The sequence below is a fragment of the Elephas maximus genome, chromosome 7 (genome assembly GCF_024166365.1).
Source record: "Elephas maximus indicus isolate mEleMax1 chromosome 7, mEleMax1 primary haplotype, whole genome shotgun sequence".
Lineage (NCBI taxonomy): Eukaryota > Metazoa > Chordata > Mammalia > Proboscidea > Elephantidae > Elephas > Elephas maximus.
The window spans coordinates 36,463,780-36,485,797 of NC_064825.1; the positions used below are offsets into that span (position 1 = coordinate 36,463,780).

Below are 22,018 nucleotides of genomic sequence, written 5' to 3' on the forward strand. Positions count from 1 at the left end.
CTTTAACTTCTGTTTCCTGGTTCCTTGGAGACCTCCATGTGGCAAGGCATCTATCTTCCCCCATCTCTGTTTGCTTAATCTACTCCTTTTGTATATTGTAAGAGATTGACTCAAACACACCCTGCAGTAATTCTGCCTCATTAACATAACAAAGACAATGCATTCCCAAATAAGATTATAACCACAGGCATAGGGTTTAGGATTTACAACACATATTTTTGGGGGACACAATTCAATCTGTAATACTTGGTGTCTTCCAAACTTCCAATGTAACATCCTGTGCATAAATTTCTACCTATATTATACTTTTGCACCTGGAAAAATTTTATTTCCTCTTTTTCTTTAGCATCTTACTCTGAAGTTTCACATCTTTATGGTAAATGATGAAAGTAATTGCATGAAAACCTTTATTTTACCCAAATAATACATGCACACATACATACATTCATATATATGCATGTATAGATGCACATATTTTTATCTATATATGCACACATATGTACACATTACATGTATATTGTTGTTGTTGGTGGCCCTGACTCATGGTGACCCCATGTGTTATGGAGTAGAACTATTCCATAGGGTTTTCTTGGCCGTTATCTTTATGGAAGCAGCTCGCTAGGCTTTTATTCTGAATAGGTCCTGGGTGGGTTTGAACCACCAATTTTTGGGTTAGCAACCAGTTGCCAACCACTTGCTCTACCCAGGTGCCTATTATATTTATGTTGTTGTTGTTAGTTGCTGTAGAGTTGTTTTCAACTCATGGAGACCCTGAAGAGCAGAGCTGCTCCATAGGGTTTTCAAGGCGGTGGTCTTTCAGAAACAGATTGCCTCTGTTTCAAAGGTGTCTCTGGGTGGGTTTAAAGGTTTGAACTGCCAACCTTTTGGCTAGTAGTCCAGTGCTTAACCACTGCTATGTATGTGTATATATGCACACACATATTATACATCTGTATATCTATAAAATTGATTATTTGGAGGCACCACAGAAGTTTTTTTTTTTTCCCCAAATTTTTGAAAATATACTTAACTCTTGATGTACTGGAGAGTATATTGGATTAGTAGTCAGAGAATATGTTTTAATAATTTTAATGAAACCCAACACCCAATGCTGTCAAGTGGATTCCGACTCATAGCGACCCTATGGGACAGAGTTGAACTGCCCCATAGAGTTTCCAAGGAGCGCCTGGTGGATTTGAACTGCCAGCCTTTTGGTTAGCAGCTGTAGCACTTAACCACTATGCCACCAGGGTTTCCAAATTTTAATGACAAGACTTAATTATAATAAATACTAATGTTTATAAAAATAAATTATCTTGGAAGAAGTGCAGCCAGAATGCTCCTTAGAAGCAAGGATGCTGAGACTACGTTTCACATACCTTTGGACATATTATCAGGAGGGACCAGTCCCTGGAGAAGGACATCATGCTTGGTAAAATAGGGGGTCAGTGAAAAAGAAGACCTTCGAAGAGATGGATTGACACAGTGGCTGCAACAATGGGCTCAAGGGTAGCAACAATTGAGAGGATGGTACAGGATTGGGCAGTGTTTCATTCTGTTGTACATAGGGTCGCTATGACTCAGAACCAACTTGACAGCACCTAAAAACAACAACGACATAATAATTAATAATCTATGTATAATTATTCATTACATGTATAAGATACTTTACAGCTGAAAGTCCATTTGCCACACATTATAATATCCAATTTCAGTTCTGCCATGCAAAAAGTTACTTACTCAATTCTACCCCTTGGTCGTCACCTTTCAACCTCTGTTTCTTCTTTTGTCAAACACCTGAGAGTCTCAGAAAGGATGAGAAAGACACTTGAAGTGCTTATTCGAAGACTAAAGTCAGGAGAGCCTTTTGTGTTTTTTATAGGATCAGAATTGAATACCTTCATGTCCACTTCCTGGTAGGACTCATTTGTCCCACATTCTGCTGCCCATTCACATTGGAGCCCTGTGAAGTAGAGATAAATGAGGGGAAAGGACAAAGTCAGCTCTCTGAGTAGAACAGAATCATTTTCTCCTCTCAGTCCTCAGGAACTGAGGCCCAGAATTAAAGAGTCTTCTGATCAAGGCCAAGGATGCCTTGATTAAGCACTGTCAGATGGTACGCAGTGCTCTTTTAGCCTAGCATGCCCTCTTCTCACCCCTTTCCTTCCTAAAAGCTTTACTGGAAAACTGAAGTGTCTCCTCTATAGAGTCCTTCCTGACGTACTCAGTTAGAGTTCAATTCCTTTGACCTCAATTCCTCATGCAACATTCCCTGCCCCTGCTCTTCTCTTATTCCTCTACCACAAGAATGAGTGAGATAAATATTTTTATCTTCTCAAGTCACATTATATTTACCCCAGATCAGTAACATTGTTTTATAATTGTATGTTTAGTAGTTTGTCTTTTTCTTTAGACAAAGAACTTCTTTAGACAAAGACTGAGTCTTGATATATCCTTATTCCTATTAATATATCTAGCACATAGGAATTGCTCAATGAATGTTTGTTGACCAACTAAATGAATGAACAGATTTTCCTAATGGTCCTAGTACGTAGCCTGTTTTAAAGTTAACACACTGTATTGTATCTTCTAAAAGGTTGTGATCTTTTTGAGAGCACGTATTAATTTTTATTTTAATATTTATAGTGCCTTGCATGGTGCCTTCCAGGTAAAATATGTTTGAAAAATAAATGAATGTGTGTACAGTGCTATTGTGTAACACTTCCTGACCCCAGAAAAACAAAAAATGAAAAGCTTATGATTGTGAGAATCATTTATATTGTGAACAGTAGAACAACAGAAACTGTTCAGCTCTTACTCCGGTTTCAGAAGAATATGCTATTTTGAATGAAACATTTAGGTCAACATTTTATTTGGATGAGTCAGTTCTTATCCTGCTACATACTAACTTATTCTGAGGATTAAATGCCTAAATGTCTATATAAGCACTTTGTAAACCCCAAAGCACTGTAACAGTTATAAGCCCCTGATATGCAAAATATTCCCCACTCTTTCTGGTGATGAGATGGCTTGAGATGAAAATCTGTAGAGTTTTTTTTTTTTTGTTAAGTGTTTGCCACTCTTCAAATTCTTTGTAGTTACAAATGGATATAATCAATATGAGGTATAATCAATCATCCAGTGTATTTGGCTCACTTGCTCAGGATGGAAACCCTGGTGGTGTAGTGGTTAAGTGCTACGTCTGCTAACCAAAGGGTTGACAGTTCGAATCTGCCAGACGCTCCTTGGAAACTCCATGGGGCAGTTCTACTCTGTTCTATAGGGTCTCTATGAGTAGGAATCAACTTGACGGCAGTGGGTTTTGCTCAGGATATTCTGGAATGAAATGTGTCAAGATGCTAAAGTCAGAAAAAGACAACCAAGGAAGATGAGAGACTTAGAGACATCACCTTGTCTAAACGGCATAATATTTTTAAAAGATATAAACCAACTAATAGTTTTGTCTCCAAAGAGGACATGTTTTCCAGAATCAACACTGCAGATCCTTGAATCTGGTTTAGGTCATGTAGCAATACTCTCCCAGTATAAACATCCAGATAGAAGGATGGGATAGAACAGGAAGAGAAAACTATCTTTATTGTTAGACAGGAAATTTGTCACTAACTTCTATTTTAAATCCTTGTTTGGAGGACTGAGCTGGACCTTTAGAGAATTTTTTTTGTTTTTTTATTAACTTTTATTAAGCTTCAAGTGAACGTTTACAAATCCAATCAGTCTGTCACATATAAGTTTACATACATCTTACTCCCTACTCCCACTTGCTCTCCCCCTCTTGAGTCAGCCCTTTCAGTCTCTCCTTTCGTGAGAATTTTGCCGGCTTCCCTCTCTCTCTATCCTCCCATCCCCCCTCCAGACAAGAGTTGCCAACACAATCTCAAGTGTCCACCTGATATAATTAGCTCACTCTTCATCAGCATCTCTCTCCCACCCGCTGACCAGTCCCTTTCATGTCTGATGAGTTGTCTTCGGGGATGGTTCCTGTCCTGTGCCAACAGAAGGTCTGGGGACCATGGCCGCCAGGATTCCTCTAGTCTCAGTCAGACCATTAAGTTTGGTCTTTTTATGAGAATTTGGGGTCTGCATCCCACTGATCTCCTGCTCCCTCAGGGGTCCTCTGCTGTGCTCCCTGTCAGGGCAGTCATGGATTGTGGCCGGGCACCAACTAGTTCTTCTGGTCTCAGGGTGATGTAGGTCTCTGGTTCATGTGGCCCTTTCTGTCTCTTGGGCTCTTAGTTGTCGTGTGACCTTGGTGTTCTTCATTTTCCTTTGCTCCAGGTGGGTTTTAGGGAATTTTAATGTTCTCTCACATACTTTGGACATATTATCAAGAGGCATCAGTCCCTGGAAGAGGACATCATGCTTGGTAAAGTACAGGGTCAGTGAAAAAGAGGAAGACCTCAACAAGATGGACTGACACAGTGGCTGCAACAATGGGCTCAAGCATAACAATGATTGTGAGGAGGGTGCAGGACTGGCAGTGTTTTGTTCTGTTGTACATGGGGTCACTATGAGTCAAAACCAACTCTATGTCACATAACAACAACAGAAACAGTGCTCTTTCTGGATTTTTGTCTTAAGATCTAACATAGAGGTATACTTAAGTGTACCCTTTCCCCTAGTATTCATACAGGTTCTAGCTGCCTTTCTAAGGGCTAGGGATCTGCTAAACAGGAGCCATTCCAAAACAATGTCTTACCAGAAGTTCTACATTAAGTATAAAGATAAGGAGAATGACAGCTTCTAAGAAAAAGAGAATTTTTAACCATTTTACTTCTTCATCTTTTGAGATCTTTAGAAGTAGGAAAACAAATGAACAAGCAAGCAAGCAAGCAAACAAACAAACAAACAAACCTGTTGCTGTCCAGTTGATTCAGACTCATAGCGACCCTATAGGATGGGGTAGAACTACCCTATAGGATTTCCAAGGAGTGGGTTGTGGATTCAAACTGCCACCTTTTGGTTTGTAGCCGTAGCTCTTAACCACAGCGCCCCCAGGGCTCCAAAGTGTAGATAAAACTTGAGGTTAGGGTTTTCAATAACCACATTTGAGTGGAAGCCTCTTTTGAGACTATCTGGTGTAGTGGTTCTCAACCTTTGCTATTACTTGAACTCACAGAGAATTAGCCACCTCCTATTGGTAACAGTAGATCAGTAGATCAGAATGACAGGGGCTCTCAACTGGAGGGTACACCCCTTTGGATGAGGGACATTAAATTCTTGGGAGGAATATGAGGTTTGGAAACGATCCATGGGTAATGTTTGACACTCCCTTTCCTGGCGTTGGAACTGTGGCTCTAATACCCATTGCCCTTTAGTTGATTCCGACTCATAGAGGCTCTATAGGACAGAGTAGAACTGCCCCATAGGGCTTCAAGGAGCAGCTGGTGAATTTGAACTGCTGAGCTTTTGGCTAACAGCCGAGCTTTTAACCACTGCACTACCAGGGCTCCGCGGATCTAATACAACCCTGTCATTTAACACATGACAGAAGTGAGGTTTAAAGTGCTGAAGTGACTTTCTCATAATTCCACAGATAGACACACAGGTACACTGTCCTGAAACCCAAGTTCCTAACTTCTATTTCAGTCTTACTTTTTTCTGTTTATACTCTATGGCTTAAAAGAATAATTTATATTCACATGGCATCTGGCTTCAGTAGGCCTTTTTATTTGTCTATCTCTGTGTAATCATATTGTTAATCTGCCTGGTTAAACACTAAGGGAAGGCCTTAGTTCAAAACTCAGGTAATCATGGAATAAGAAACAGACTCACACAGATTTCCATCTTCCTGTACCTCATGCCGTGCACCCATGGATGTTAAAACATACCTTATTTATGCTCCCATCACATTGTATGCATATTTTTCTTCTAGCAAGCATAGTTCATTTATTTATTAAATTTTGTCTCTACCATGTGCTCCATAAAGATACACAATATCTAGATATGAAATAAGGTTACTAGTACTACTACTAATAACAACAATTATCCAATATGCCAAAGGAGACATTACTCACATTAACAGTTTGATATGGATTCTCATTATTAGAAATAATAATAATTAGCATTTTATTAATGCTTTAAAATTTCAAAAAGCTTCAACTCCTCATGGAGGTAAACTTTATCTGGCTTATGCCGAAACAGAGAGAAAGCGCCGTGTTCTTTTGTGCATTCTCATTAATATTAATAGCATCTTTGCACACTGTGATCATGACACGAGGTAAATCTATATACATCACCTGAAAACATTCCTGTGAATTAGGCAAGGCACTGACGCTGTTCTACAGACGTAACTACCAAGCCTTAGAGCATGTTATGGCAATGACCATGTGGCCAGGCTTAGCTTGAAATTGTGGTTGTCTGACACCAGCCCGGTGCACCTTATGTACCCTGCAATTGCTGCATGTCGTATTTTAATTTAAACAAGAAAACTGAGCATGGAGATGGATGATATAATTTTATTTTTATGATGAATTTGTCAATAATCACTCATACAGCCCTTCTGGCTTAATGATGCCTTCAAAATAGATCACCTAAGTAAAAGTTGCTCTAAAAAGCTTACAAATCACAAAAAAATAATTCTTAGCAGGATACCCATGCTGAATTCAATATTTTATTCTCGTTAAATCAGAAATGTTAGCATCATTGGTAAAATGAAATTAGGTCGGTGACTGACATGCCTTAAGCCCCATTAAACAGAAAATACAAAATACCAGAGGCAGCTTCTTACAGGAGAGGGAACATGCTTGGGCAGCAGAGCCTTCAGCATACCATTGCTGAAACTCCAGCTTTGCTGCTTTCTCATAGGGTGACGTTTAGGCTTACCTTATTTATGCCTGATTTATATACCCTCTTGAAACATCAGTTTCCTTCCTTGTAAAATGGGTATAATAATATTTATATCCATGTTTATTGCAGGAACTAGTGATAATGTACAATCCAGAACAGTCCTTGGGATACTTCGTAGCTTAATAAGTCACAGCTGTGGTTTTTATGAACATTACTATTAATACAGCTATATTACCATTGAGCATACAATAAAAGATTAAAAAATGCTTTATTAGAGCTCCTACATCCGTTTTAAAGGAGCCCTGGAGGTGCAATGGTTAAAGCGATCAACTGTTAGTCCAAAGGTCGGTGGCTGGAAACCACCAGCGACGCCTCAGGAGAAAGATGTGGCAATCTGCTTTCGTAGGGATTTACAGCCTTGAAAACCCTATGGGGTTGCTATGAGTCGGAATCAACTCAATGGCAGTGGGCCTTATGGTGTTACGCCCTTTTTATTACAGGGGTAAAGCAGTATTGTTGGTAAAAATAAAGCACCTCATTCTTTCTGAAAGGCCAAATAGAAGTGAATTTACAGCAAATGCAACAAAACAACAGGTTAGAGATAAATTTCTTATGTAAAAAGTAGGGCCTGACAGATGGCTTAGAGTGTCAGACCTCTGACTTCTTCAGCAAATTGTTCATTTCCCTGCCCCTCAGTTTCTGATATAAGAAGAAAAGCCTCTGAGATCTATCCCATTCAACTCTACATTCTTGGGTTCTATGAAATGACCTAGAGAGAACCACTACCGGTAGAACACGGTCTGGGAGGGGAGAGAAGTAAACAGGTCTTTTTACACCTTCACTCAAGTGCTCTCACAGGGGTCAGCATGTATCAATTTGGGAGTCTGGAGGAAAGGCGACCAATTGAGCCTCTGAGTTAGAACATTTCTTAGATGGCTCCTTTTGTAGCCCGGAAGGTCATCTGTTGAGGAAGGCTGGTGCAAAAAACCTAGTTCTTAGAGGACTAACAAAAAGCAAAGGATAATTTTTATGCCTTGGTAAGAATAGAAATTGTATACCTAGTTCTCTGCAGCCCTGCACTAAAAATTCATTCTCAAAGACTTTGGCTATACTTATAAATATGCTAATAACTATATTGATGATAAATATGTCATCTAGTAAATACTGCTGCACACAATATATAGAACATAACATCATTTTTATTTGTTTGCAGCAAAACCAAGGCAAATGCCCTGCCCCGAATTGTTCAGTGGAAGCCCCTGCTTGGATGCCTGTCCACCACTGTACTGTAAGTTTGATTATTTCATTCTGAGATTGACCAGATGGAAAGACAAAAAAAAAGTTTTTATATTTGGAACAACCTTAGTGAAATGGGCTAGAAGAATCTCCGAAATTTTGGAGTACAGCAAACCTTTTGAGAGGAGAAAGAATATCTTTTCACAAAGCTCTGCGTTATAAAAATACCTACGCTTAGGGATTCTATGAATTTTTTGGAGTCAGGATAACTTGAAAAGGATTTTTCTAAAAGGGTTATCGATGAGTTAGATTTCCATGGTCATTAAAATGAATATATTTACACATATATTTTTCCAAATAGCTGCATATTCAGCAATATTTGATTTTAGATGCCTCAGAGAAGGATCCTTTCTCTTCTGTCATTTTTATGTTGACTGCTTAATACTGATGAGTACAAGGATATGCAATTTTCAAGTCTTCCCAGTATAATAATAGCCTCTGAATTTTTGTGGAATCTTTCATCAGAGAATTTTCAAGTGCCTTAGAAACAAGCAGGTACTATGCCATTATTGGTGTGTTTCAGTTGGGAGACTTAAATGCAAAGGAATTAAGAACAGTGCATCAATTGTAGAGCCAGGAATAGATTTCAGACACCCTACCTCTCCTTTCACACATTCATTCTACTATGCTCTGACGTAAGTGAAGAAAGTGGCCAATTTGCATAATACTCTCTTATACATGTATTACCTGATAGAAATAATCATGGTTCCTCTGGGAACTGTATGTGCTGTCCTGAGTTGGCCTATCATGAAATAATTTGTGTATGTTGGGTGCAAGAAATTTGAAGGTTACTTTTTGGGCATTTTCATCATTTGGCTTACCTTGTGGGCAATTCAAAAGTGGTATGTAGAGTTACTTAAATATCATTATCAATCGTGGAGGTACAAGCTGCTGAAAGGAGCTGGCTGGATTGCCATAGCATAGTTTATGACTTCATTATAAGGCAGTAGGGCTGGTGGGGCCTGCTTTTCACTGAGATTGTATAAGAGAATAAAGCTTTTTTCCTTGTTTTGTATTTGTCTGTGGAAGGAAGACAAGGTGGAATCACCTTAGTTCAAAGAGGGATAATGCAGCTAAATTTTGGAGGCATTACTGTAGTGCAGAGGCAGGAGAATAAAGATGTCACACTTTTGTGAGCAGATGGTCAGAGGGGAGTGCATGCGTAGGAATGTGCTAATACCAGAGAAGTACGAGTTAATAATTCTGTTTCCTTGTCTATCACTCCTTTTACTGTATCCCCGATGGCATTATCTCATAATTATGGATTTATGCATGTATTCTTCAAGGAGACTGTGTGCTCTTCAGGGTCCTAATATACCTATTATCTGTACATTGAGGTAAGCCCCCTGTACATGGTAGGAGCTCCATGAGTTGAAGGTTCAATGAGTGAATCTTCAATCTGTTGATTTCTCTTCAAAAAGTTTTAGTGAATTATAGCTTTCAGATTTCTTGGCAAAGAGGAATAATGACACTATTTTACATTTTCCACATCTCACCTTCACGGGTCCTTTTATGGTTTTTCCTTCACAGAGTCACATGTTTTGAAAAATTTTATTTTCGCACTTGGCAAAATTTAGTAATTCAGTTCAGCCATATTGACTACTGTGTCAATCAAGACCAAACTAAACCCAGTGCAGTCGAGTCGATTGCGACTCATAGCGACCCTATAGGACAGAGTAGGACTGCCCGATGGAGTTTCCATGGAGCGCCTGGCAGATTTGACCCTTTGGTTAGCAGCCATAGCACTTAACCACTATGCCAATCACTGGAGATAAAAGGTGAATAAGGGGAAGGTCCAATTTTATCAAACCCACCAGTGCGTAATAACAATCAGAATTTCTGATTAGCTGATGATCCTCCACTACACCGATAATTTCAGCCCCAAATAATAGAAATCTCACATGTTTAGTTACTTTGTGCATCATTGTTGCAAGTAAATGCATTATTTGAATTCTGACTCTAGAAATATTAAAAATAGCTTACCCTATGTTACTATTTGGAACTGGATCCCTTAGGACTCAGGGGATCTCAGATTAGGCCCTCCTGTTGTAGAACATTAAAAGACTAAGCAGGTGACTCTTCTTAAAGATCACAAGTCAGAAGTGTCAACATTAAAGTCTGATTCTTCATTCTGTGGTCACAGCAGGGCATCAGAAAGTATGTTCCTTCTCACTTCTGCCATGAAATTGAGAGCTACTGCTTTTATACATTTCCTTTGTCACTACTTAAAAGTATTCACGTGTCCTAGTGGGGCATATGATTTCTGGAGGAGTTGTACAACCAGGGGTGGATTATCTAAGCACGGTGCTTACCTTGCTTACCAGATCATCTGTAGTGAACAATTTCATATTTTTTCACCACATCGAAGATTCTGAATTGGCCTAATAATGTGTTTAGTACTTCCATTCTATGTCCTAGTTCGTTGTGTAGTGTCCAGCCAGGTCTTAAAGTCTTGCAAGCGGCTATCCAAGGCTCAACAATTGGCCTCTATTCATCTGGAACAACACAGAATAGGAGAAAGATATGGAATATGTGGCTAATTGCCTCCATGAACAACTACCTCCTTTACTATGAGACCAAAGAACTAGATCGTGCCTGGCTACCATTACTTAGAAGCACTGATGGTGCAGTGTTTAAGAACTTGGCTGCTAACCAAAAAGTTGGAAGTTCAAATCCACCGGCTGCTCTTTGGAAACCCTATGAGGCAGTTCTACTCTGTCCTGTAAGGTCGCAATGAGTCAGAAATGACTCAATGGCAATGGGTTTGGTGTTTAAATTTTTTTTTTTTACCCTTACTAAATGTTTTGATTTCATAGAAGAATCGTGTTGGGGGAAATGCAGAACATAATTTCAAATTCTCATGGTCTTTAGACTTTCTAAAGCCCTGGAGGGTAGGTGAACCTCTGAAACTATTGCCTTGAAATAATCTTTGAACCTTGTACCAAAAATACCCCCTGGAGTCTTCTCCAATCCAAACAGGAGTTTAGCTTAACTAATAAAAAAAAGTCCTCTTTGAGCATTGTGTTCTTTTAGGAACTATCTGCATGGGATCAAATTGACTATAGCAACTCAAAAGAGCTTATGTCAGTGGGGGAGGAATGACTCAGAAAAAGAGGACGAGAATGGTTGTACAACTTGAAGAATGTAATCAATGTCACTAAATTGTATATATAGAAATGGTTGAATTGGTATATGTTTTCCTGTGTATATTCTCAACAACAACAAAATAAATAAAATTTTAGGAAAAAAAAAAAACTGAAAAGAAGAAGAAAAAAAAAGATTCTGTTTCTTGTTGTAGCTGGCACCTGTCTCTCTCTCCCGACCCCACAGCACCTTCCTACAGAATCAAAACCTCTTTTTTTTTTCATTCTTTTTTTTCTTTCTCTCCTCTCGTGACAATTTTGCCGGCTTCCCTCTCTCTCTATCCTCCCATCCCCCCTCCAGACAAGAGTTGCCAACACAATCTCAAGTGCCCACCTGATATAATTAGCTCACTCTTCATCAGCATCTCTCTCCCACCCGCTGACCAGTCCCTTTATCATGTCTGATGAGTTGTCTTTGGGGATGGTTCCTGTCCTGTGCCAACAGAAGGTCTGGGGACCATGACCACCGGGATTCCTCTAGTCTCAGTCAGACCATTAAGTTTGGTCCTTTTATGAGAATTTGGGGTCTGTATCCCACTGATCCCCTGCTCCCTCAGGGGACCTCTGCTGTGCTCCCTGTCAGGGCAGTCATGGATTGTGGCCGGGCACCAACTAGTTCTTCTGGTCTCAGGGTGATGTAGGTCTCTGGTTCATGTGGCCCTTTCTGTCTCTTGGGCTCTTAGTTGTAGTGTGGCCTTGGTGTTCTTCATTTTCCTTTGCTCCAGGTGGGTTGAGACCAATTGATGCATCTTAGATGGCCGCTTGTTAGCATTTAAGACCCCAGACGCCACATTTCAAAGTGGGCTGCAGAATGATTTCATAATAGAATTATTTTGCCAATTGACTTAGAAGTCCCCGCAAACAATGTTCCCCAGACCCCCGCCCTTGCTCCGCTGACCTTTGAAGCATTCATTTTATCCCAGAAACTTCTTTGCTTTTGGTCCAGTCCAATTGAGCTGACCTTCCATGTATTGAGTGTTGTCTTTCCCTTCACTTAAAGCAGTTCTTATCTACTGATTAATCAATAAAAAACCCTCACCCACCCTCCCTCCCTCCCCTCCTCGTAACCACAAAAGTATGTGTTCTTCTCAGGTTTACTATTTCTCAAGATCTTATAATAGTGGTCTTATACAATATTTGTCCTTTTGCCTCTGACTAATTTCGCTCAGCATAATGCCTTCCAGGTTCCTCCATGTTATGAAATGTTTCACAGATTCGTCACTGTTCTTTATCGATGCGTAGTATTCCATTGTGTGAATATACCACAATTTATTTACCCATTCATCCGTTGATGGACACCTTGGTTGCTTCCAACTTTTTGCTATTGTAAACAGAGCTCCAATAAACATGGGTGTGCATATATCTGTTTGTGTGAAGGCTCTTGTATCTCTAGGGTATATTCCGAGGAGTGGGATTTCTGGGTTGTATGGTAGTTCTATTTCTAACTGTTTGAGATAAAGCCAGATAGATTTCCAAAGTGCTTGTACCATTTTACATTCCCACCAGCAGTGTATGAGAGTTCCAATCTCTCCGCAGCCTCTCCAACATTTATTATTTTGTGTTTTTTGGATTAATGCCAGCCTTGCTGGTGTGAGATGGAATCTCATCGTAGTTTTAATTTGCATTTCTCTAATGGCTAATGATCGAGAGCATTTTCTCATGTATCTGTTGGCTGCCTGAATATCTTCTTTAGTGAAATGGGTGTTCATATCCTTTGCCCACTTTTTGATTGGATTGTTTGTCTTTTTGTGGTTGAGTTTTGACAGAATCATGTAGATTTTAGAGATCAGGCGCTGGTCGGAGATGTCATAGCTGAAAATTCTTTCCCAGTCTGTAGGTGGTCTTTTTACTCTTTTGGTGAAGTCTTTAGATGAGCATAGGTGTTTGATTTTTAGGAGCTCCCAGTTATCGGGTTTCTCTTCATCATTTTTGGTAATGTTTTGTATTCTGTTTATGCCTTGTATTAGGGCTCCCAGGGTTGTCCCAATTTTTTCTTCCATGATCTTTATCGTTTTAGTCTTTATGTTTAGGTCTTTGATCCACTTGGAGTTAGTTTTTGTGCATGGTGTAAGGTATGGGTCCTGTTTCATTTTTTTGCAAATAGATATCCAGTTATGCCAGCACCATTTGTTAAAAAGGCTATCTTTTCCCCAATTAATTGACACTGGTCCTTTGTCAAATATCAGCTGCTCATACGTGGATAGATCTATGTCTGGGTTCTCAATTCTGTTCCATTGGTCTGTGTGCCTGTTGTTGTACCAGTACCAGGCTGTTTTGACTACTGTGGCTGACAAAGCCTCTTTTTAAATTTACAGTTCCTAACAGGGGCAGATGATCCAGTAAACAAGGTAAGCACAGCCTTACTTGTGCTTACTTACTAATCTGTAGTAACAATTTCACTACAGGTGATCTGGTGAGCAAAGTAAGCACTTTGCTTACTTTGCTTATGGAATAATCTGCCACAGAGGTGAGCTCTCTCAGTGGCCATGCTTGGGCTGTGTGAGCTTGCCCCTGGCCATGACTGACTGACCCATGGGTAGACTTCTGATTCTAGCTGAGCTAGTTGGAGTCTCTCTCTTGGGGTTTTGAAATTTGTGCTAGAGACATACCAATCTGGTAGTCATCAATATCAAATTATATGAATAACAACACTTAGAAAAAACTTTGAGAACTTTAGATGCTGAGCCCCCCAGAACTATTCTATATCTGCCCTTCTGATGTTTCACTTACTTGAATCTTTCTTTGATCTTGTAAAAATGCCCCTATTATCTGCCCATAATCAGTAAATTACTTTTTTTCCCTTAATTTAGCTACATTTTGTTTTATTCTGTTTGTTTTGCGGAGTTTAATGCTCTTTTATTTATTTGCCACCAACAAACAAACAAAAAACAAAAAAGATCTTAACTAATATACTCAATCAGCAACATTTATTGAGCCCTATCTTTTTTTTTTTTTATCTAGAGGTAATGTAATGAGTTACAGTCTTAGACAAAAAGAAACAGCCAGAACACTGGAATTTTGATTCTAATAGTCTATTCAGTCCAAATATCTAACTCTATGCAATACTTGGGTAAATAAGAAAATGACCAAAGAATAGCTTGATAATGACTTAATCCACATTATAGAATGAGGCATATGGGCAGTTAGCGTAAATATATATATACATGTTCAAAAAACTACATCTGATATGTAAAGTAGTTTTGACACTAATTTCCCTTTTCTTACCTCTCAGGAAATACTGAAAGTCTTAACCTCATGTGTTTAGGAGAGTATCTTGACTCTCAAATCCCCCATGGACAGAAGCAGGCTATAAATAAATTAATATATACTTACATGCGTAATAAATGGATAGTCTCTGTTGTATTTGTGCATTTTTCAAGTTTAGCTGATTCTCTCCTGCATTCTTTTTCGCACTGCCCTATTATTGCTCCTTGCTTGTCTGTTTCAAATGATTGTATTCATGTATTTGGGTTTTATTACTCTTTGGAAAAGAAGTCTCAGTCTTTGTGCATGCATTTGCTCCAAGTTCATTTTAAGTGCAGAACATTTATTATTGGTTTTCCTGTGACTTTCTCCCTCCAAATTGCTTTGCAAATTCCTGTCACCAGTTACATATTGCCTTGAAAATGGCTTCTGTAACTATTTGCTTAGTCTCCTTCTGGATGATCTCTCTTTCCCTCTCTTTTTGGTACTTCATACCTTTAGACTAATGGGAGTGAGAGGTTTTTAAAATACTTTTTCTTTTAGCCAGAAATATAAAATTTGGGGGTCAAGCTGAAAAGAAATTTTACCTTAGTGATTATACAGAAAAAAGGAAATAATTATAATTCCTGAATAGCTATAAATGAATTATCTTCCCAATGAGAAATATGGCCGTTTTATTGTTTAATTGCTTATCTCTCATTGTGTGGCTACATTAAGCACTAGAATTGTACCCTCTCCCATCTCTACACTTTAAATTTAATTGAGTTGTATGCCTCGTTGGTTTGTATGACCACGAATATGACCACAGTGGTTACCTGAACCCCTGCCACTTGTAAACAAATGAGAAAATGCCCACAGGTTCTGGGTCTGGAGTGAAGACAGGCAGATCTCTGAATCTTGGGTGAACTAGTCTAGGAATTAGCTCCAGCACCTGGAAGTAAAGAGCCATGGACTTGATAAGCTGTAAGAGCCTTGAGCACCTGTTATGATTTAGGGCATGTCTCTAGAAACTCTGTATGGCTATCCTCAAACACAATCCTTAGTTATTGAGCATTATTTGGAAATGACTATAATGTATGACTTTATGGATTAGACATATATAAATACACATGATTTGTCTATAATTATTGCTTTGTTTTCTGCTCATCTGCATACCCCTTAAGCCCATTGCTGTCGAGTTGATTCTGACTAACTGTGACCCTATAGCACAGAGTAGAACTGCCCCATAGTGTTTGCAAGGAGCAGCTGATGGATTTGAACTGTTGACCTTTTTGATTAGCAGCTACAGTTCACCATAGCTCTATAAAAAAAAAAAAAAAATAGCTCTTAACTACTGGAAATTAAAGAATAACGCTAATAGAGGGGTTTTTAAAAGCCAAGTTGAAAACAAAGTCCTGCTGTTATGCAGCTTTTCATAGATAAGTTGTTATATAATATCCATAAATAATATGAAAAATATTTTCCAAGAACCATGCAAGCATTTGCAAAGTAGAACAACACACTCTGAGTATATAAACTCTTATTTACTTGCTCAAGAAATATTTACTAAGCACATACTATGAGTTATCACTGACCCTTGGATTCCTCAAGGATTAGTGGGAAACAATACACATAAATAAATAATCATTATACTGGGTAATCCAAACCCAAAAAATCAAACTGGTTGCCGTCAAGTTGATTCCGACTCATAGCAATGCTGTAGGACAGAGTAGAACTCCCTCAGGGTTTCCAAGGAGCAGCTGGTGGATTTGAACTGCCAACCTTCTCGTTAGTAGCCAAAAGCTTAACCACTGTGCCACTAGGGCTCCATAATGGGTAATGCATGCTATAATAATGGTCTATGGAAAGAGTTCTGAATTTTCAGGATGGAAAATTGGCTCAAAATGGATTTTGGAAGACAAAAGATTCAATATTTGGTAATAGTTAAGGGTATGAGCTTTAGAATTCAATAAAATTTGTGTTAAAATATTAGTTCTGCCACTTATTAGCTATGTGAACTTGGGGAGTTTACTTAAATTATGCACAAAAGTTTTGAGATTTATGTGAGAAAATGAACAGCAAGTATTAACACAGAACCTGGCTCTAAATAGTAGTTGCTTGATAAGTGGTAGGAGGACACAAAGAAAAGGATAGGTCATCCCAGAAGGGAGTGGGATGGAGATAGGACGAATTGGTGAGAAAGAGAAAAATAAAAACAAAAACAAAAACAAAAAAACAGGCAATGACTCATTATTAATTTAGGGCTATTTATTTAGGAGTGTCCTTTATTTAGATGGGGTCCTGATAGTGTAATGGTTAAGCATTTCGCTGCTAACTGAAAGATCAGCAGTTTGAATCCACCAGCCGCTCCTTAGAAGCCATATAGGGGAGTTCTACTCTGTTCTACAGGGTCACTATGAGTTGAAATTGACTTGATGGCAATGGGTTTTGTTTTCTTCAGATGGAGCCCCGGTGGCACAATGGTTAAGAGCTCAGGCTGCTAACCAAAATGTTGGCAGTTCAAATCCACCAACTGCTCCTTGGAAACCATACGGGACAGTTCTACTCTGTCCTATAGGGTTTAACAGCAACGGGTTTGGTTTTAGGTTTTTTTCTTCAGCTAGGGATTCAGGATGGGACAGGAAAAAGCTCTAGCCGTTAATATACAAGTCTTTAAGGGTTTGAAAGAAGAAATCTTGCAGGTCTTGGAAAGAAACTTTCCTCTGGCAGGCGGGAACTGATGATATAGGAGTGTCATACCAGCAAAAGGTATTTGTATTCTGAGTAACATAAGGCTGTTTTTGAAAGACTGGGTACTCTTTTTCATTTAAAAACATTTTAATGCTTCCTTACCATGTCTCTCTAGATTATGAAAGTAATTTTTCTCTTTTATGGGAAATCAATAAACACAGACGCTTCTCAAAGAAACCAGAGGAGATGTTCTTTTAAAGCGTTAATTGTTTCAGCATGTTTTCCCAGACCGCTTCACATTTCCCACAGTTGGGATCATTCACTCCAATTGAAATCAGTTAATATACCATGTGTATAAGCTTTCTATAACAATCCTTTTTTTAAAAAAATCTTCCTACTCTTTTTGTAGCTCTTCCCCCAGTTTTTTTTCCCCAGAGTTCATTGTATGACCCAATTTTGTATACAGCCCACATAAATACCCAGACCATAGCACTTAGAAACATCCAATCCAGTCATAAAATAGTGTTGGGTCTACTCTCTGGGTGTTTCCAGAGTTTCTATGAACACAGCATCTGCTGGGCTAACTTTGCTGCTGAGAAATTACACCTCGGATGGCTTTGACAAGTATTGTCTCTCCAAAGATTGGATACAGATTTTATTTTTTAGAGCAACATTTTCACACCATCAGCAGTCCTCTTCTAGAACTAAAAGTCAGCACATTATCAGTTGATCATAGTTTGAGGAAAATTATGGAAAATTGCAGAGGACAGGCTTTAAATTGGTGGGCACTGGAATTAGAGTACATCTGGCCATATGGGTGGTAGCCATAGGGTTAGCAAAGAATCCAGAGGGGAAACCATCTCAGAAAAAGCACAATAGCCTTTAAGAAATGTGAGCTGTATGGAATGGGTCTGATTCTAATTTTGCTTTAGTCAGGGGCTCTAAATCAAGAAAGGTGTGAGGAATATTAGAATGATACAAATAGATGCATTCCTCTTTTCCCTCTCCTCTGGCCCTTGTACTTCTTTGGGTTTACATTGGTTTGGTCTCTAGTTTTGAAAGACTCAGCTGGTGGGCTGCAGTATTCGTATTTAAGTCATGCTGAGAAAGGGAACCCACAGTACTTTTTGGAGGGGCCATTGGTTCATGGGAGAGCTGAAAAGGAGCACACATAAAAACTATGCAGAATATAGAGAGAAGACATATAAATATACAACCAGCATGCCATGGTCAAAGAGATGGAGCTTGTAAGTGTTGAAGTTGCTGGCAAGATCTGAGAAGCTAAATGGAGGGATGGTGGGAGCAAAAGATAAAACTGATGTCAGCCAAAGGCCCCAAATCAGTTAAATGGGGAAAAGGCAGTCTTCTTAACAAATGGTGCTGGCACAACTGAATATCCATCTGCAAAAAAATGAAAAAAGACCCATACCTCACTCTATGCACAAAAATGAACCCAAAATGGATCAAAGACCTAAATATAAAATCTAAAATAATAAAGATCGTGGAAGAAAAAATAGGGACAATGTTAGGAGCCCTAATACATGGCATAAACAGTATACAAAACATTATTAACAATGCAGAAGAAAAACTAGATAACTGGGAGTTCCTAAAAATCAAACACCTATGCTCATCCAAAGACTCCACCAAAAGAGTAAAAAGATTACCTACAGACTGGGAAAAAGTTTTTAGCTATGACATTCCTGATTAGTGCCTGATCTCTAAAATCTACATGATACTGCAAAAACTCAACTACAAAAAGACAAATAACCCAATTAAAAAATGGGAAAAAGATATGAACAGACACTTCACTAAAGAAGACATTCAGGTAGCTGACAGATACATGAGGAAATGCTCACAATCATTAGCCATTAGAGCAATGCAAATCAAAACTACAATGAGATTCCATCTCACTCCAACAAGGCTGGCATTAATCCAAAAAACACAAAATAATAAATGTTGGAGAGGCTGTGGAGAGATTGGAACACTTATACACTGCTGGTGGGAATGTAGAATGGTACAACCATTTTGGAAATTGATTTGGTGCTTCCTTAAAAAGCTAGAAATAGAGCTACCAGCAATCCCACTCCTTGGAATATATCCTAGAGAAATAAGAGCCTTAACACAAACAGATATATGCACACCCATGTTTACTGCAGCACTGTTTACAATAGCAAAAAGATGGAAGCAACCAAGGTGCCCATCAGCGGATGAATGGATAAATAAATTGTGGTATATTCACACAATGGAATACTATGCATCGATAAAGAAACAGTGATGAATCTGTGAAACATTTCATAATGTAGAGGAATCTGGAAGGTATTATGCTGAGTGAAATTACTTGCAAAAGGACAAATATTGTATAAGACCACTATTGTAAGAACTTGAGAAATAGTTTAAACAGAGAAGAAAATATTCTTTGAAGGTTATGGGGAGGGGAGGGAGGTAGGGTGGGAGACGGGTATTCACTAATTAGACAGTAGATAAAGAACTACTTTAGGTGGTGGGAAAGACAACACACAATATAGGATAGGTCAGCACAACTGCACTAAATCAAAAGCAAAGAAGTTTCCTGAATAAACTGAATGCTTTGAAGGCTAGCGTAGCAGGGGCAGGGATTTGGGGACCATGGTTTCAGGGGACATCTAAGTCAATTGGCATAACAAAATCTATTAAGAAAACATCCTGCATCCCACTTTGGAGAGTGGTGTCTGGGGTCTTAAAACACTAGCAAGTGGCCATCTAAGATGCATGAATTGATCTCAACCCACCTGGAGCAAAGGAGAATGAAGAACACCAAGGACACAAGGTAATTACGAGGCCAAGAGTCAGAAAGGGCCACATAAACCAGAGAATACATCATCCTGAGACCGGAAGAACTAAATGGTGACTGGCTACAACCGATGACTGCCCTGACAGGGAACACAACAGAGAACCCCTGAGGGGGCAGGAGATCAGTGGGATGCAGACCCCAAATTCTCATAAAAAGACCAGATTTAATGGTCTGACTGAGACTAGAAGGACCCCGGTGGTCATGGCCCCCAGACCTTCTGTTAGCCCAGGACAGGAGCCATTCCCAAAGCCAACTCTTGGACTGGACAATGGGATAGAAAAAGATGCTGATGAAGAGTGAGCTTCTTGCATCAAGTAGACACTTGGGACTATGTTGGCATCTCCTATCTGGTGGGGAGATGAGAGGGTAGAGGGGGTCAGAAGCTGGAGGAATGGACACGAAAAGAGAGAGTGGAGGGAAGGACTGGGCTGTCTTATATGGGGGAGTGCAGTTAGGAGTACATAACAAGGTGTATATAAATTTTTTGTATGAGAGACTGACTTGATTTGTAAACTTTCACTTAAAGCACAATAAAAATTAAAAAACAAAAACAACAACAAAAAAACCCCTGATGTCAGCAAAGTTTACTTTCCGTGTCCCCAGCCTCCCCTCCCTGTATCTTTTAATATTTTGCTGATACTCTCATTTTACACAACATTTCTGGTTTTTGGGCCTCAGTATTCATCCACCTCTTCCTGCCATCTGTTTTTTACAACTCAGCCAAGATCTGACAGAATAGAGAATGAAGTTAAATGAAAGAAGCCAGTCACAAAAGGCCACATATTGTATAATTCCTTTAATAAGAAATGCCTAGAATAGGAAAATCCATAGGTAAAATAAGTTTGTTTCTTTTTCTTCTTATGGGATTTTTTTTTCCCCACAGCTTTTTTGAGATGTAGTTCACATACCATACCATTCACTCCAAGGTGCAGTTGTTCAGTGCTTAGCTGCTAATGGAAAGGTTGGCGGTTTGAACCCACCAGTAGCTCTACAGGAGAAAAAACCTGGAGATCTGCTCCTGTAAAGACTACAGCCTGGGAAACCCTATGAGGCAGTTCTGCTCTGTCCTATAGGGTCCTTATGAGTTGGAATTGACTCAGTGGCACACAACAACAACAATTTACTCATTTAAACTGTACAATTCGGTGACTTTTAGTATATTGACAGACTTGTGCAACCATCACCACAATCAGTTTTAGAATATTTTGTTGTTGTTGTTGTTAGGCACTGTCGAGTTGTTCCAGCTCACAGCGACCCTACATACAGCAGAAGGAAACACTGCCCAGTCCTGCGCCATCCTCACAATCATTGCTATGCTTTGACCCCATATTTTAATGACCCCTAAAAGGAACCTTATGCCCATTAGCAGTCACTCCCCATTTTTCCCTCTCCCTAGCATTTGGCAACCACTAATGTGCTTTTTGTTTCTATGGATTTTTCTATTTTAAGAATTTCTTATAAACGATGTTATGCAATATGTGGCCTTTTGTGACTGGCTTCTTTCACTTAGCATAATGTTTTCAAGGTTCATGCATGTTGTAGCATGCATCAGTACTTCATTAATTTTTATTGGTGAGTGGTATTCCTTTATATAGATATACCACTATGTTTATCCCTTCATTAGTCGATAGATATTGGGGCTGTTTCCCCTTTTTGGATATTATGAATAGTGCTACTATGAATATTCATTTACATGTTTTTGCATTGACATCATATGTTTTTAATTTTACTGAGTATATGTCTATGAGTGGAATTGCTGGGTCATATGTTAGCTCTATGTTTAACTTTTTGAAGAACTGCCCAACTGTTTTCTGAACCAGTTGCATGACTACTTTCCCACCAAAAAATACATGAGGGTTTCAATTTCTCCACATCCTCACTGACGCTTCTTATTTTCTGTCTTTTTTCTAATTATAACTATCATAATGGATATAAAGTAGTATGTCATTATGGTTTTGATTTGCATTCCTCTTTTGTTTTTGTTTTTTAATGATTAATGATACTGAGTACAGTTTCATGTGTTTATTAGCCTTTTGTTTATCTTTTTTGGAGAAATTTCTATTCTGAT

General features: G+C 38.9%; 1 protein-coding gene across 10 annotated transcripts in view; it reads left to right on the forward strand.

Annotated features, from left to right (window-relative positions):
- DLG2 (discs large MAGUK scaffold protein 2) overlaps window positions 1-22,018 on the forward strand; it is a 2,175,949-nt gene that overhangs the window by 419,793 nt on the left and 1,734,138 nt on the right. For 8 of the 10 annotated variants that reach the window (XM_049891082.1, XM_049891085.1, XM_049891087.1 and 5 more), the window contains one exon: window positions 8,021-8,095. The exons of the other annotated variants lie outside the window; for them this stretch is intronic. In XM_049891082.1, the coding sequence (XP_049747039.1) occupies window positions 8,021-8,095 (75 nt within the window). The remainder of the gene's footprint in view (window positions 1-8,020; window positions 8,096-22,018) is intronic. 10 annotated transcript variants of the gene reach the window in all.